General features: G+C 40.5%; 1 protein-coding gene across 1 annotated transcript in view; it reads left to right on the top strand.

The window, feature by feature from the left end:
* Positions 1 to 14,452, top strand: part of LOC121387901 — a 62,426-nt gene that overhangs the window by 40,284 nt on the left and 7,690 nt on the right. The window contains exons 22-27 of the mRNA XM_041519129.1: positions 682 to 822; positions 1,755 to 1,891; positions 3,469 to 3,705; positions 7,654 to 7,733; positions 8,994 to 9,099; positions 12,269 to 12,422. Coding sequence (XP_041375063.1) covers positions 682 to 822; positions 1,755 to 1,891; positions 3,469 to 3,705; positions 7,654 to 7,733; positions 8,994 to 9,099; positions 12,269 to 12,422 — 855 coding nt within the window. The remainder of the gene's footprint in view (positions 1 to 681; positions 823 to 1,754; positions 1,892 to 3,468; positions 3,706 to 7,653; positions 7,734 to 8,993; positions 9,100 to 12,268; positions 12,423 to 14,452) is intronic.

The raw sequence follows: 14,452 nt of genomic DNA, 5'->3' as shown, positions 1-14,452 counted from the left end.
CTTAAATTTCTCACACCTTTTTGTCGGCTTGCAAAATCCGTATATTACTATGTACTCATACGTGTTTTGTTTTTTACTGCACCCCTAATTTATTTTAGGATGGGCACATCATTATGTTATACCTTTCTTTATATCTTTCTCTGTTTCAATCCCCCTCCCTCCTCCCTCCCTCCCCCCCCCCCCCCCTCTCTCTCTCTCTCTCTCTCTCTCTCTCTCTCTCTCTCTCTCTCTCTCTCTCTCTCTCTCTCTCTCTCTCTCTCTCTCTCTCTCTCTCTCTCTCTCTCTCTCTCTCTCTCTCTCTCTCTCTCCACAAATAACCATAGGTTACAATGTGCCTTTTTCTTTTGCTAACACGTAACTTTGTAAAGATATTTAGAACAGTGCACATGCCGACATGCCAATTTTAAACGTGGCAGTTCGACCATATACGGAGCAAGAAAGACCATCTTTGGAAAAGTGGCAGTCCTCTACTACACGGAGCAGCGTTGGAAACATTTAGTAGATTGTCTCCCCCCCCCCCCCCCCCCCCCAATCTGTCGTTCTGTCTATGGAGAATGCACGTTTCCGGTAGGGGTAATCTTTATGGCGACTTCTGATTCCCCCTCCCTTTCGAACAAGAAGCGAAATAACGGTAGTTATGAAATAGCTCTAGTTTAAAATGTCTTGTTCATTCTGTTCCAGGCTAAAGGTCCCCAAGTGTCAACCATGGCCACCATGCTGATATTGTGTCAGGCTGTCCCAATACTGGTGTCGTGGGTATCGACAGTCATCAGGTCGATGTTTGGACGCAAGGAATGGCCCACACTCAAAGGCTTATCACTGGTGAGCTATGTATTAGCAAGGACGTGGGGTCACACGTAGGGCTGACAGCCACAACTGATATGGTTTTAATAAATTGCCATAAATCCGAGACGAAATCCATTTTCAAGTAATATAGCTTTATATTCACCGTGATTACATGTACCTAATTAAACGAAAATGTCCGAATCTGGATAACAACATTTATTTATACTATCATTACTGCCAAACAGCTATATAGGGTTGAAAACGAATCACTACACATCTTTACATGTATTACAACTAATTTTGAAGGTAGACTGATAGAAATACATGGTAAAAAGGTTTCAGGTTAGCACATTTTGCCCGAATGTCTGTGTCATTTTTTGCCAGAATTTGAGGTTTAGCTCCAGAACTAAGCGAACAGTTGCCCTCCGCCACCCAGCCCTGCCCCCTGTCTCGTACGCTTATGAATAGTGGACAACTCTCATTTTCACAAAGTAACCCACATAACCCGTTCTGGTTGTCAACCCTTGATATAGTTAGATCACGATTTCCAGTGAAGGTAAAGTCATTATTTTCTGAGGCAGGTATAATAACGGCTCCGGAAATAACATGTTCAGCAGGCAAACCATGAATAAACAAACGCGTTTCATATCGGGTGTCTCTTACATAGATTAATTGTGATAACGGCTCTAATGTAAACGGCAAAGTGTATTTTGACATTACTAATTCACAAAGTGTATTTTGACATTATTAATTCACAAAGTGTATTTTTACATTACTAATTCACAAAGTGTAGTCTTTGAAATTAAATGGTCACCCCACAGAGCGGGCATAGTATTTCAATAATACGTTATCTTATTTTAAATCTCAATGACAAGACCATTAACATTTTCAAAATTGAATTCTGCACCTGACGGAGACAAAGGGACGTGTTGACTATACCATGACTGCGAATATTGTCTTTATTTTAGATATGTCTCATCGACACACTTCAAACTGCTTCGAGAAGCGTCCTGTTATTCAAAGTGTTTCCGACCATCCACCCACTACAGAGCATCGTTCTGAGTTTGGCAGTGTGCCAAGTTCCCGCTATTATGCAGTTGCTGTGGTATACCTCACAAATTGGAAAATTAAATGATGGCAGAAGAGGAAGTGCATCAAAACGATACATTGTTATTCTACTTCTTGTTTTGTCCCTTCTCATCCAGGTGGGTGCGTTAGCACTTTTCTTAAACTTGGACCAAATATTTTCCACACAACAATTCAGTACATTTACTGTAACTGAAAGAATCGAACATTTAAATAATAAATGGTGGATTGTACCAGTAGTGGTTGTTCTTGTAACCATAGGGTGGTGGGAGAATTTTGCTTATGGAGAGATAAAAATTGGAAGAAGCCATATAAAACTGAAGACATGGAGGAAGACTATAATGCGAGTGCGTGAGGCAAGTTTTGTTTATTCGGGGATTATCCAGCTGTTTGTGTGTGTTGCCATGGCTCACCTGTTGGTGGATAAACTTGACGTAACAGATGGCATCACAAGATACGTGTCCAGTGTGTTGGCCATATTTGGAAGCACAGACCGTCTTGTGCTACACCTAAAAACGTTTGGACTTATGTACATACAAACAGTTTCTACCTTCATGTGTGTATTCTGGTCAGGTCTGGCGTGCAGACTATACATGCAACGATTTGCATTCGCTCTGCCAATCATCCTTGTGCCAATAGTTTCAGGAATTCTTGTTACATTATGTTATCCAAGAGACTTTCTACGTTATGTAGACATTCCAGGCATCTGCGAAACCAGGTTTTCCATCCAGGATACATATACGTGGTTCACGATTGCTGTCGGAATTGTGTTATGGATTACATACATTATAATTTCGAAACACATATGGTACCCACAGTGTGAGAGGATGGCTAAAATGAGCAGGTATTACTAATAAGTTAATTCCGATATTTTATGATAGCAGCAGAAACAAAACTATTAACGAGAACTAACTGTAGTTTTGCTGAAATTAGAAGGGGGTGATGTTGTGAATACGTATAACTTGAACGAAACTCGCTCGATGGTCTATTGAAAACAAATAGGCTTTGAAGAAAACAACTTATTAATAAAAATTAATTATCTATCTCCTTTTAGAGTTTATTTGAGAAGAATAATGATGATGATGGTAGTGGTGATAATAATGATGATAATAATGTTTATGATGATGATAATAATAACAGCAATAATAATAACAATAATAATAATAACAATAACGACGACAACAACAACAACAGTAGTAGTAGTAGTAATAGTAATAGCAGCAGCAGTAGTAGTAGTAGTAGTAGTAGTAGTAGTAGTAGTAGTAGTAGTAGTAGTAGTAATAGTAGTAGTAGTAGTAATAGCAGTAGTAGTAGTAGTAGTAGTAGTAGTAGTAGCAGCAGTAGCAGTAGCAGTAGCAGCAGCAGCAGTAACAGTAGTATCAGTAGCAGCATCAGTAGCAGTAGTGGCAGCAGTAGTGGCAGTAGCAGCAGTAGCAGTAGCAGTAGTAGTAGTAGTAACAGCAGCAGCAGTAGTAGCAGTAGCAGTAGCAGTAGCAGTAGCAGCAGTAGTAGTAGTAGTAGTAACAGTAACGTTTCATGTTAGAACTGTCTGTTGTGGAAACCAGGTAGAGATTATTGTGTATTTTATATTGCTAGGCTGTTTACATACAACCACCGTGACCCAGTGTTTCCGGATGTGAGTCTCGTGCTTGGACGACGAAATGATGCTGTAGAGAAGGTGGAGAGACACAGACACGCGAAACGGGCCCCGGGTGAGGAGGGAGAGGGAAAGGAGGGGGAGGAGGAAGAGGAGCAGCCGACAGTGTACATCTGTCCAACACTGTGGCACGAGACCCGACAGGAGATGGTCCAGCTCCTCAAGTCACTCTTTAGGTAATCTAGGTGGCCATGTTAGTCTTCAGGTAATCTAGGTGGCCATGTTAGTCTTCAGGTAATCTAGGTGGTTATGTTAGTCTTCAGGTAATCTAGGTGGCCATGTTAGTCTTCAGGTAATCTAGGTGGCCATGTTAGTCTTCAGGTAATCTAGGTGGTCATGTTAGTCTTCAGGTAATCTAGGTGGTCAAGTCAGTCTTCAGGTAATCTAGGTGGTGATGTTAGTCTTCAGGTAATCTAGGTGGTCATGTTAGTTAGTATTCAGGTAATCTAGCTGGTCATGTTAGTCTTCAGGTAATCTAGGTGGTCATGTCAGTCTTCAGGTAATCTAGCTGGTCATGTTAGTCTTCTGGTAATCTAGCTGGTCATGTCAATATCAGGTAGTCTAGGTGGTCATGTTAGTTAGTATTCAGGTAATCTAGGTGGTCATGTCAGTCTTCAGGTAATCTAGCTGGTCATGTTAGTCTTCAGGTAATCCAGCTGGTCATGTTAGTCTTCAAGTAATCTAGGTGGTCATGTTAGTCTTCAGGTAATCTAGGTGGTCATGTTAGTCTTCAGGAAATCCAGGTGGTCGTGTCAGTCTTCTGGTAATCTAAATGGTCATGTTAGTCTTCAAGTAATCTAGGTGGTCATGTTAGTCTTCAGGTAATCCAGCTGGTCATGTTAGTTAGTATTCATGTAAACTAGGTGTTCATGTTAGTCTTCATGTAATCTAGGTGGTCATGTTAGTCCTCAGGTAATCTAGGTGGTCATGTTAATCTTCAGGTAATTTAGGTGGTCATGTTAGTCTTCTGGTAATCTAGGTGGTCGTGTTAGTTAGTATTTAGGTAATCTAGGTGGTCATGTCAGTCTTCAGGTAATCTAGGAGGTCATGTTAGTCTTCAGGTAATCTAGGTTATCATGTCAGTCTTCAGGTAATCTAGGTGGTCATATCAATCTTCAGGTAATCTAGTTGGTCATATCAATAGGCCCTTATTCAGACAATCCAGGTGGTAATATCTGTCTTCAGATGATTCCGATGGTCAAGTCACTCTTCAGGTATTCTATGTGGTCAAGTCGCTCTTCAGGTATTCTATGTGGTCAAGTCACTCTTCAGATATTCTATGTGGTCAAGTCACTCTTCAGGTATTCTATGTGGTCAAGTCACTCTTCAGGTATTCTAGGTGGTCAAGTCACTCTGCAGGTATTCTAGGTGGTCAAGTCACTCTTCGGGTATTCTAGGTGGTCAAGTCACTCTTCAGATATTCTATGTGGTCAAGTCACTCTTCAGGTATTCTAGGTGGTTAAGTCACTCTTCAGGTATTCTAGGTGGTCAAGTCACTCTGCGGGTATTCTAGGTGGTCAAGTCACTCTTCGGGTATTCTAGGTGGTCAAGTCACTCTTCGGGTATTCTAGGTGGTCAAGTCACTCTTGGGTATTCTAGGTGGTCAAGTCACTCTTCAGGTATTCTAGGTGGTCAAGTCACTCTGCAGGTATTCTAGGTGGTCAAGTCACTCTTGGGTATTCTAGGTGGTCAAGTCACTCTTGGATATTCTAGGTGGTCAAGTCACTCTTGGGTATTCTAGGTGGTCAAGTCACTCTTGGGTATTCTAGGTGGTCAAGTCAGTCTTCAGGTATTCTAGGTGGTCAAGTCACTCTTGGATATTCTAGGTGGTCAAGTCACTCTTGGGTATTCTAGGTGGTCAAGTCACTCTTGGGTATTCTAGGTGGTCAAGTCAGTCTTCAGGTATTCTAGGTGGTCAAGTCACTCTGCAGGTATTCTAGGTGGTCAAGTCACTCTTCAGGTATTCTAGGTGGTCAAGTCACTCTGCAGGTATTCTAGGTGGTCAAGTCACTCTTGGGTATTCTAGGTGGTCAAGTCACTCTGCAGGTATTCTAGGTGGTCAAGTCACTCTTGGGTATTCTAGGTGGTCAAGTCACTCTTGGATATTCTAGGTGGTCAAGTCACTCTTGGGTATTCTAGGTGGTCAAGTCACTCTTGGGTATTCTAGGTGGTCAAGTCAGTCTTCAGGTATTCTAGGTGGTCAAGTCACTCTGCAGGTATTCTAGGTGGTCAAGTCACTCTTCGGGTATTCTAGGTGGTCAAGTTACTCTTCGGGTATTCTAGGTGGTCAAGTCACTCTTCGGGTATTCTAGGTGGTCAAGTCACTCTTCGGGTATTCTAGGTGGTCAAGTCAGTCTTAAGGTATTCTAGGTGGTCAAGTCAGTCTCCAGGTATTCTAGGTGGTCAAGTCAGTCTTCGGGTATTCTAGGTGGTCAAGTCACTCTTGGGTATTCTAGGTGGTCAAGTCACTCTGCAGGTATTCTAGGTGGTCAAGTCACTCTTGGGTATTCTAGGTGGTCAAGTCAGTCTTCAGGTATTCTAGGTGGTCAAGTCACTCTGCAGGTATTCTAGGTGGTCAAGTCACTCTTCGGGTATTCTAGGTGGTCAAGTCACTCTTCGGGTATTCTAGGTGGTCAAATCACTCTTCGGGTATTCTAGGTGGTCAAGTCACTCTTCGGGTAATTTAGGTGGTCAAGTCACTCTTCGGGTATTCTAGGTGGTCAAGTCAGTCTTCAGGTATTCTAGGTGGTCAAGTCAGTCTTCAGGTATTCTAGGTGGTCAAGTCAGTCTTCGGGTATTCTAGGTGGTCAAGTCACTCTTGGGTATTCTAGGTGCTAAAGTCACTCTTCAGGTATTCTAGGTGGTCATATGAGTCTTCATGTAATTCAGATGGTTAGGTTGCTCTTCGGACAATATAAGTGGTCATATCAGTTTTCAAGTGATTCCAATAATCATGCTATTCTTTGGGTGACTGGAATGGTCATGTCAGCCTTCAGGTAATGTCTTCAGGCCAGGATGTAGTTCACCTTTCTCTCATCCTAATCAATCGACTGTCATTTAAGTCTGTTTAAACCTTCGCCGATGGCACTGGAGTTAGAATGATGTTCAACTTAAAGGGACATTCCCGAGTTTGCTGCAATTTTTAAGATGTTATCGACTAACAGAGACGTTTTGACGACTGTAATTACATACCAAATATATTTTTCTGCACAAAATATTAATGGCTATATATTAAACGTGTTTCTGATCGTTCTAATATTTGTACTAGGTTAAATTTCATTTTATTTCCTAAAAAATGATTTTTTCGTACGTACGAAATTATTTGAAGACTAAATTCAGTTCGGGCTTCTTACAAATATTAAGACGACTAGAAACACATTGAATATACAGACACTGATATTCTAAAACAAAAAAATATATTTAATAGGTAAGTTTAATCGTAGAAATATTTTATTAGTCGGAAACATCTTACAATGCAGCAAACTCGGGAATGTCCCTTTAACACCCGCAGATAGTCTACAGGTCAATGTTTGACGCTGCTGTCAAGTTCTCGGTACCACTAATTAGATGCATGTATACTTGTGTCAATTCTTGGGTGACGAACGATTGATCAAGCGTACATTTTGCTATACACTTCAAAGGGACATTCCTGAGTTTGCTGCACTGTAAGATGTTTCCGACTAATAAAATACTTCTACGATTAAACTTAAATATTAAATATATTTTCTTGTTTAGAATATCAGTGTCTGTATATTCAATGTGTTTCTGGTCGTCTTAATATTTGTAAGAAGCCCAAACTGGATTTCGTCTTCAAATAATTTCGTACGTACGAAAAAATATATTTTAGGAAATAAAACGAAATTTAACCCAGTACAAATATTAGAACGATCAGAAACATGTTTAATATACAGCCACTAATATTTTATGCAGAAAAATATATTTGATATTTAATTACAATCGTTAAAAAGTCTCTGTTAGTCGATAACATCTTAAACATTGCAGCAAAACTCAGGAATGTCCCTTTAAATTGCACTACACATTATGGTGTCTTTCATTGGCTGTAGATTCATATTGGTCTTAGCCTTGTCTTATATGTGTTAATTCGAGTGATCTTCGACTTGCAGGCTGGACTTCGAGCTCTGTGCTAAACGAATTGCGAAGAGAAAGTTGGCAACCGATATACTCGACATCTATAACGCTGAAAGTAAGTAACTAATTAGTTAAGTAAAATGATATGTGATATTCACAAAATGAAAATATAATTTCTGATAAAAAGTTAAAGTTTGTTCTGTTTAATCACACCACACCACATTTATTTATTTGTTAATCATCCGTTATTGGATGTAAAAATTTGGTAATTTTGACATACATTTTTAAAGAGAAAAGCTGCTAAAACTTTTCCATTAGTAGCAATGGATCTTTTATATGTACCACCCAACAGACAGGATAGCACATATCACTGCCTTTGATATACTAGTTGTGATGGACTGAGTAAAAAACGAGAAATAGCCTAATGGTAGTACTAAACCAAATAACTTCCGGCTGGGTCAAAGTTCAAGGTGCACCCAACTTTTGATAGAGAAGTTAACACCACAAGTCCTATGACTGGTGATAAATGTGTGTTGGCTGTAAAAAAAAGTTTCATCTGGGCATAATGTATTACTATACAATTTTATTTCATCTAGTGCCACTGTGTCAAGTAGCCTTGTGCTTGAAACATGTATAGGGTATCTCTAAAAAAAAGTACTTAAATTTTGTGTGGAACTAGGGTAGTCGTAGATGCTATGCGTTATCTCTGAAGTGAGCAGTTTGACCCCCAATTTTTTCCTGATTCACTTTATGGGTGAGGGGTGGTAGTATTTATATCTGTGGTGTTTATGTTCTTTGATACGCTGCAGGTAGGAGTTTTAACCACATGTGATTTGGTAGTATACAAAGTTTGTTTTATTTAACGACGCCTCTAGAACACGTTGATTTTTATCTTATTACCGGCTATTGGACATCAAACATATGGTCATTCTGACATATTTCTTTAGAGGAAACCCACTGCCGCCACATAGCCTACTCTTTTCGATAAACAGCAAGGGATCTTGTATATGCACTTTCCCACAGACAGGACAGCACATACCACGGCCTTTGATGAACCAGTTGTGGACTGCTGGTTGGAACGGAAAATAGCCCAAACTGCAAATGGGTCTACTGAGAAGGATCGATCCGATGACCGACCGCTTCACAGGTGAACACGCTACCGCTTGAGCTACATCCCGCTCTGGTAGTATACACCTACTGGGACCCAAAAACAGGGATCTATCCGAGACCGACCGTGCACAAGGCGAGCACTGTACCACTGGGTTACGACCATCCCTTCTAACTTGGTTTTGTACTAAATATCACTGTTCTGCATTATATAAATGAATTTTGGTTAAATGTAGTAATTAACAATCCTATTTGTGCTACTTGCCAGTTCACGTGATGTTTGACGACGCCTTCCTGACGCACGAGGACACACAGCAGCGAGTGGTCAACGAGTACGTAGAGCTGCTGCTCGAGGTGATGCCAGGCGCAGCGTCGTGAGTAGTCCTTAAATCTGTCTTTATATCGGGCCATTGGTCATAGTGCCGTGAGTAGTCCTTAAATCTATCTTTATATTGGACCATTGGTCATAGTGCCGTGAGTAGTCCTTAAATCTATCTTTATATTGGACCATTGGTCACAGTGTCGTGAGTAGTCCTTAAATCTGTCTTTATATTGGACCATTGGTCATAGTGCCGTGAGTAGTCCTTAAATCTGTCTTTATATCGGGCCATTGGTCATAGTGCCGTGAGTAGTCCTTAAATCTATCTTTATATTGGACCATTGGTCACAGTGTCGTGAGTAGTCCTTAAATCTGTCTTTATATTGGACCATTGGTCATAGTGCCGTGAGTAGTCCTTAAATCTGTCTTTATATCGGGCCATTGGTCATAGTGCCGTGAGTAGTCCTTAAATAGGTCTTTATATTGGACCATTGGTCACAGTGTCGTGAGTAGTCCTTAAATCTGTCTTTATATCGGACCATTGGCCACAGTGTCGTGAGTAGTCCTTAAATCTGTCTTTATATCGGACCATTGGTCGCAGTGTCGTGAGTAGTCCTTGCACCTGTCTTTATATCGGACCATTAGTCACAGTGTCGTGAGTACTCCTTAAATCTGTCTTTATATCGGGTCATTAGTCACAGTGTCGTGAGTTAGTCCTTGCACCTGTCTTTATATCGGACCATTAGTCACAGTGTCGTGAGTAGTCCTTAAATCTGTCTTTATATCGGGACATTAGTCAGAGTGTCGTGAGTAGTCCTTACACCTGTCGTTATATCGGATCATTAGTCACAGTGTCGTGAGTAGTCCTTAAATCTGTCTTTATATCGGACCATTGGTCACAGTGTCGTGAGTAGTCCTTAAATCTGTCTTTATATCGGGTCATTAGCCGCAGTGTCGTGAGTAGTCCTTAAATCTGTCTTTATATCGGATCATTAGTCACAGTGTCGTGAGTAGTCCTTAAATCTGTCTTTATATCGGGCCATTAGCAGCAATGTCGTGAGTAGTCCTTACACCTGTCTTTATATCGGGTCATTAGCCGCAGTGTCGTGAGTAGTCCTTACACCTGTCTTTATATCGGGTCATTAGCCTCAGTGTCGTGAGTAGTCCTTACACCTGTCTTTATATCGGGTCATTAGCCGCAGTGTCGTGAGTAGTCCTTACACCTGTCTTTATATCGGGTCATTAGCCGCAGTGTCGTGAGTAGTCCTTACACCTGTCTTTATATCGGGTCATTAGCCGCAGTGTCGTGAGTAGTCCTTACACCTGTCTTTATATCGGGTCATTAGCCGCAGTGTCGTGAGTAGTCCTTACACCTGTCTTTATATCGGGTCATTAGCCGCAGTGTCGTGAGTAGTCCTTGCAGCTGTCTTTTAATCGGGCCATTAGCCGATAGCCCCTCAAGGTGAGAACAGTAGTTCAAATCACGGGCGTTCAGGTCCTGTTGGAGACTGTGGATGTTTGTTAGTACCAGTCGATGGAACTGCCATGTGCGCTACGCTATATTGTCTGTGTTCATATAAACAGAGATATAAACACAGATAATTTAGCGTAGCGCATGGGTGTTCCACCGACTGGTACTGATCAAACAACTAGAAACTCCAACCAGGACTCGGACGCCCATGGTTCAAATCCTGCCCAGGCTGGTTCACACTTTTATTTATCTTGTTCCATTTGTCAAACTCTGCCTACAATTCTCATTGTCTTAAAGGCGCTGACTTTTATAAAATTTGTTTTCACCTACCAACATCAGCTAGAAAGATTGGATATACTTTAAAAAAAATATTTCAGCAAACAATTGTTAGTAATGTGTAATGCTATCTAGACATTTACGTTGGACGGGTGCACTCATACTAACAGCTAATTGGTCGTTAGAGTTGTATACGACGAGAATCGAGTTGTAATAGTGCTCAGACTAGCAACTGGACAGTTGTTGAAGTCGTGAGATCGGCGAGTTTGGCAACTATGTCGTTACAGTTGTTAGCCTGAGTCTAGTATTACAACTCGATTCTCGTTGCATACAACTCCTATGACCGGTTAGGTGTTAATCCGAGCGCACCTAAAGTGGGGGAATTTACATCGCACTTGTCGAGTTGGTCAACTCTGTCATGGCAGTTGATAATCTCAGGCTAGCATTATACATTACTAACAACTTATCCTATCATAAGTAAACGATAAGTGACGCTGTAGTACCTGAAGATTTTAAAAACTGTCTGACAACTATATTGAGCGGCTTTAAAAACACGTGTGTCTGTAATGAACTTTACTCTATTAGAAAGTTAACGTTAAAGTTAAAGTTCTAAATGTGTGTGTTTCACGAAATGTTGTCTTTAAGAATAATACAATATCGTATTATCAACAATTTGGGTTATGTGGTTCATTGGAAGGCTTTCTGCTAGAAAATAATTTGAGGGTACATAATAAAAACAAAACGTATCATAAGTTCCCTTATTAGGTGGTTATGGGTTCCAAATGTTCTGAAATTGTATATTGCATTTATGGAATATTAAACAGAAGTTCTTTTACTATAATCTACCTAAAATTATAAAATTATATCCATTAATTTTCAAAATTTTAGGGTACATAATTTCACTTCACTTACCCTCTGGCACAAACCCTGATTGCAGTAGCAAGGGATCGTTTGTATGCATCATCCCACAGACAGGATAGCACATACCACGGCCTTTGATATAGCAGTCGTAGTTAATCATGACTAATTCTTATGCAGAATTATTTTGCTAAGTCCTGCTTAACCAAGTGTGAAATGATACAGACATTCTTGTCTACGGTACTATTACCTGGGAATTCTGCTTTTTGTGATTTCTCGCTCCAGCCAGTGCACAACGACTGGTACAACACAGGCCGTGGTATGTGCTATCCTGTCTATGAGATGGTGCATATAAAAGATCCCTTGCTGCTAATCGTCAAGAGTAGTCCATGAAGTGGCGGCAGCGGGGTTCCTCTCAATATCTGTGTGGTCCTTAACCATATGTCCGTCGCCATATAACCGTAAAATAAAATGTGTTGAGTGCGTCGTTAAATAAAACATTTCCTTTCTTCTATTTGTGTACCATTATATTTGCATTTATATACGACACCTCTTTACAATGGGAGCTCGTACGCATATGGCTGTTTCCTCACCACCTTTATAATTTGGTTCTAACCAGATCCATCGCTAAGGGGCGAATAGACCTGAAGGCACCTGACAAGTTGATCACACCGTACGGAGGGAGACTGGAGTGGGAGATGCCAGGAGGGACAAAACTGAACGTTCATCTCAAGGATAAGGAAAAGATCAAACACAAGAAGAGATGGTCTCAGGTCAGTTGGGTTGGGTTTATTTGTTTTGTTTTAACACCACTAGAGCACAATGAAAGATTAATTAATCATCGGTTTAATTACATGTCAAACATTTGGTAATTCTGATACAGGGGCGGGACATATCTCAATGGTTCAGCGCTCGCTCGATCGATCCCCGTCGGTGGGCCCATTGGGATATTTCTCGTCACAGCCAGCGCACCACGACTGGTATATCAAAGGCCGTGGTATGTGATATCCTGTCTGTAGGATGGTGTATATAAAAGATCCTTTGCTGCTAATCGGAAAGAGTAGCCCATGAAGTGGCGACAGCGGGTTTCCTCTCTCAATATCTGTGTGGTCCTTAACCATATGTCTGACGCCATATAACTGTAATTAAAATGTGTTGAGTGTGTCGTTAAATAAAACATTTCTTTCTTTCTAATTCTGATACATTGTCTTCAGAGGAGACCTGCTACGTGTCTCCATCAGCAACAAGGGGTCTTGTATGTGCACGTCCATACAGACAGGGAAGCACACATACGACCTTTCATATACCAGTCGTGTAGCACTGGTTGGGACGGGAAATAACCCAATCAGAGAATGTGTCCACTAATGAGAGTTCGATCTTTCCACCCAAGGACCGTAGCCAAGAACTCTACTGCATGTGCTAGGTCTCGTGTGTTGCCACTATGATCATACATTGGTGACAATACAAACGTAAGGTTATGTATTGACTAAACTATTGTCCGAACCAAATTGTTAATAACTACGAAAAATTACTCTCCTACCTTTAATTGCCGTTAGATTTCCTCCAAAGTTTGTCTAAACACATATCTTGAAAAAACCATTACAATGACACAGATTCCACATACCAGATGCTAACTATGTCATCTATATCGACTTCGCTGAGAGCGCATTGGCAAAAAAACATGTAATTTTGTATCAGCTGCCATTTTGACTTTTTATGGAATATTCTTCAAGAGGGGTGAAAGGATAGGACTTAATCTAACAACGTCATAACATGTTATGATATAAAAGCAAACGTGATGACGTCAAATTATTATTATTATTTTTTATTATTATTATTATTATTATTATTTTAATGATACCACTAGAGATCATCGATTTCATATTAATTGTGTCACATACTTTGGAGGCTTTCACCCCTCTTGAAGAGTATTCCATAAACAAGCAACATGGCAGACGGCAGAAAACTGCATTTATTTTTCCCTATACAATCTCAGCAAAGACAATATCGGCTACATCGCTGCAGTCTCGTGTGTGGAATCTGTATATTAGTAGTGGGTTTTTTTGCGATTTGTGTCTGGACAAACTTTGGAGGAAATCTAACGACAATTAAAGGTAGGAGAGTAATTTTTTGTAGTTGTTAACAAGTTGGTTCGGACAATAGAAACACAACGTTCAGTATTCTGCATCGCCAAAAGAGAACATTTGTGATATATTTTATGTAACTACCAATCTAGTCCCCTCCTTTGATGGGGTAAATAACCCAGCCTCCTTTAGTGAGTTAATACAAGGGAGGCAATTGTCCTGCCTGCAGCTAAACAGATAACGATTTGTGGGTTTGATCAACATGTCATAATCACGTAGCGTTGCTGCCACTGCCGTACTTCATTACCAGTCAACTTTGTTCTGATACCAACATGATAAAATACAGACTCCTTCTGAGATGCACATTTCATAATTATATTGCCTTAATATGTCCCAAATTATCAAACAGTTTGTTAAAAATATCACAACTAAAATTGTCAATGTGACAATAGTTTAGTCAGTAATATAAGCGAAACAAGAAGTTAATTTCAAATGTAAATGTATTTCACACTAAGATAATTTCAGCAATATTTCTGTAAAATAATTATTGCTTTAAATATTGTTAATTCAGACCGTCAGGCGTCTTGTTGACCGGCCTCGGTGGCGTCGTGGTTAGGCCATCGGTCTACAGGCTGGTAGGTACTGGGTTCGGATCCCAGTCGAGGCATGGGTGTTTTAATCCAGATACCGACTCCAAACCCTGAGTGAGTGCTCCGCAA

This window comes from Gigantopelta aegis, chromosome 2 (genome assembly GCF_016097555.1).
Source record: "Gigantopelta aegis isolate Gae_Host chromosome 2, Gae_host_genome, whole genome shotgun sequence".
NCBI classification, from domain to species: Eukaryota; Metazoa; Mollusca; class Gastropoda; order Neomphalida; family Peltospiridae; genus Gigantopelta; species Gigantopelta aegis.
This window is presented reverse-complemented; position numbering and strand designations above follow the sequence as displayed.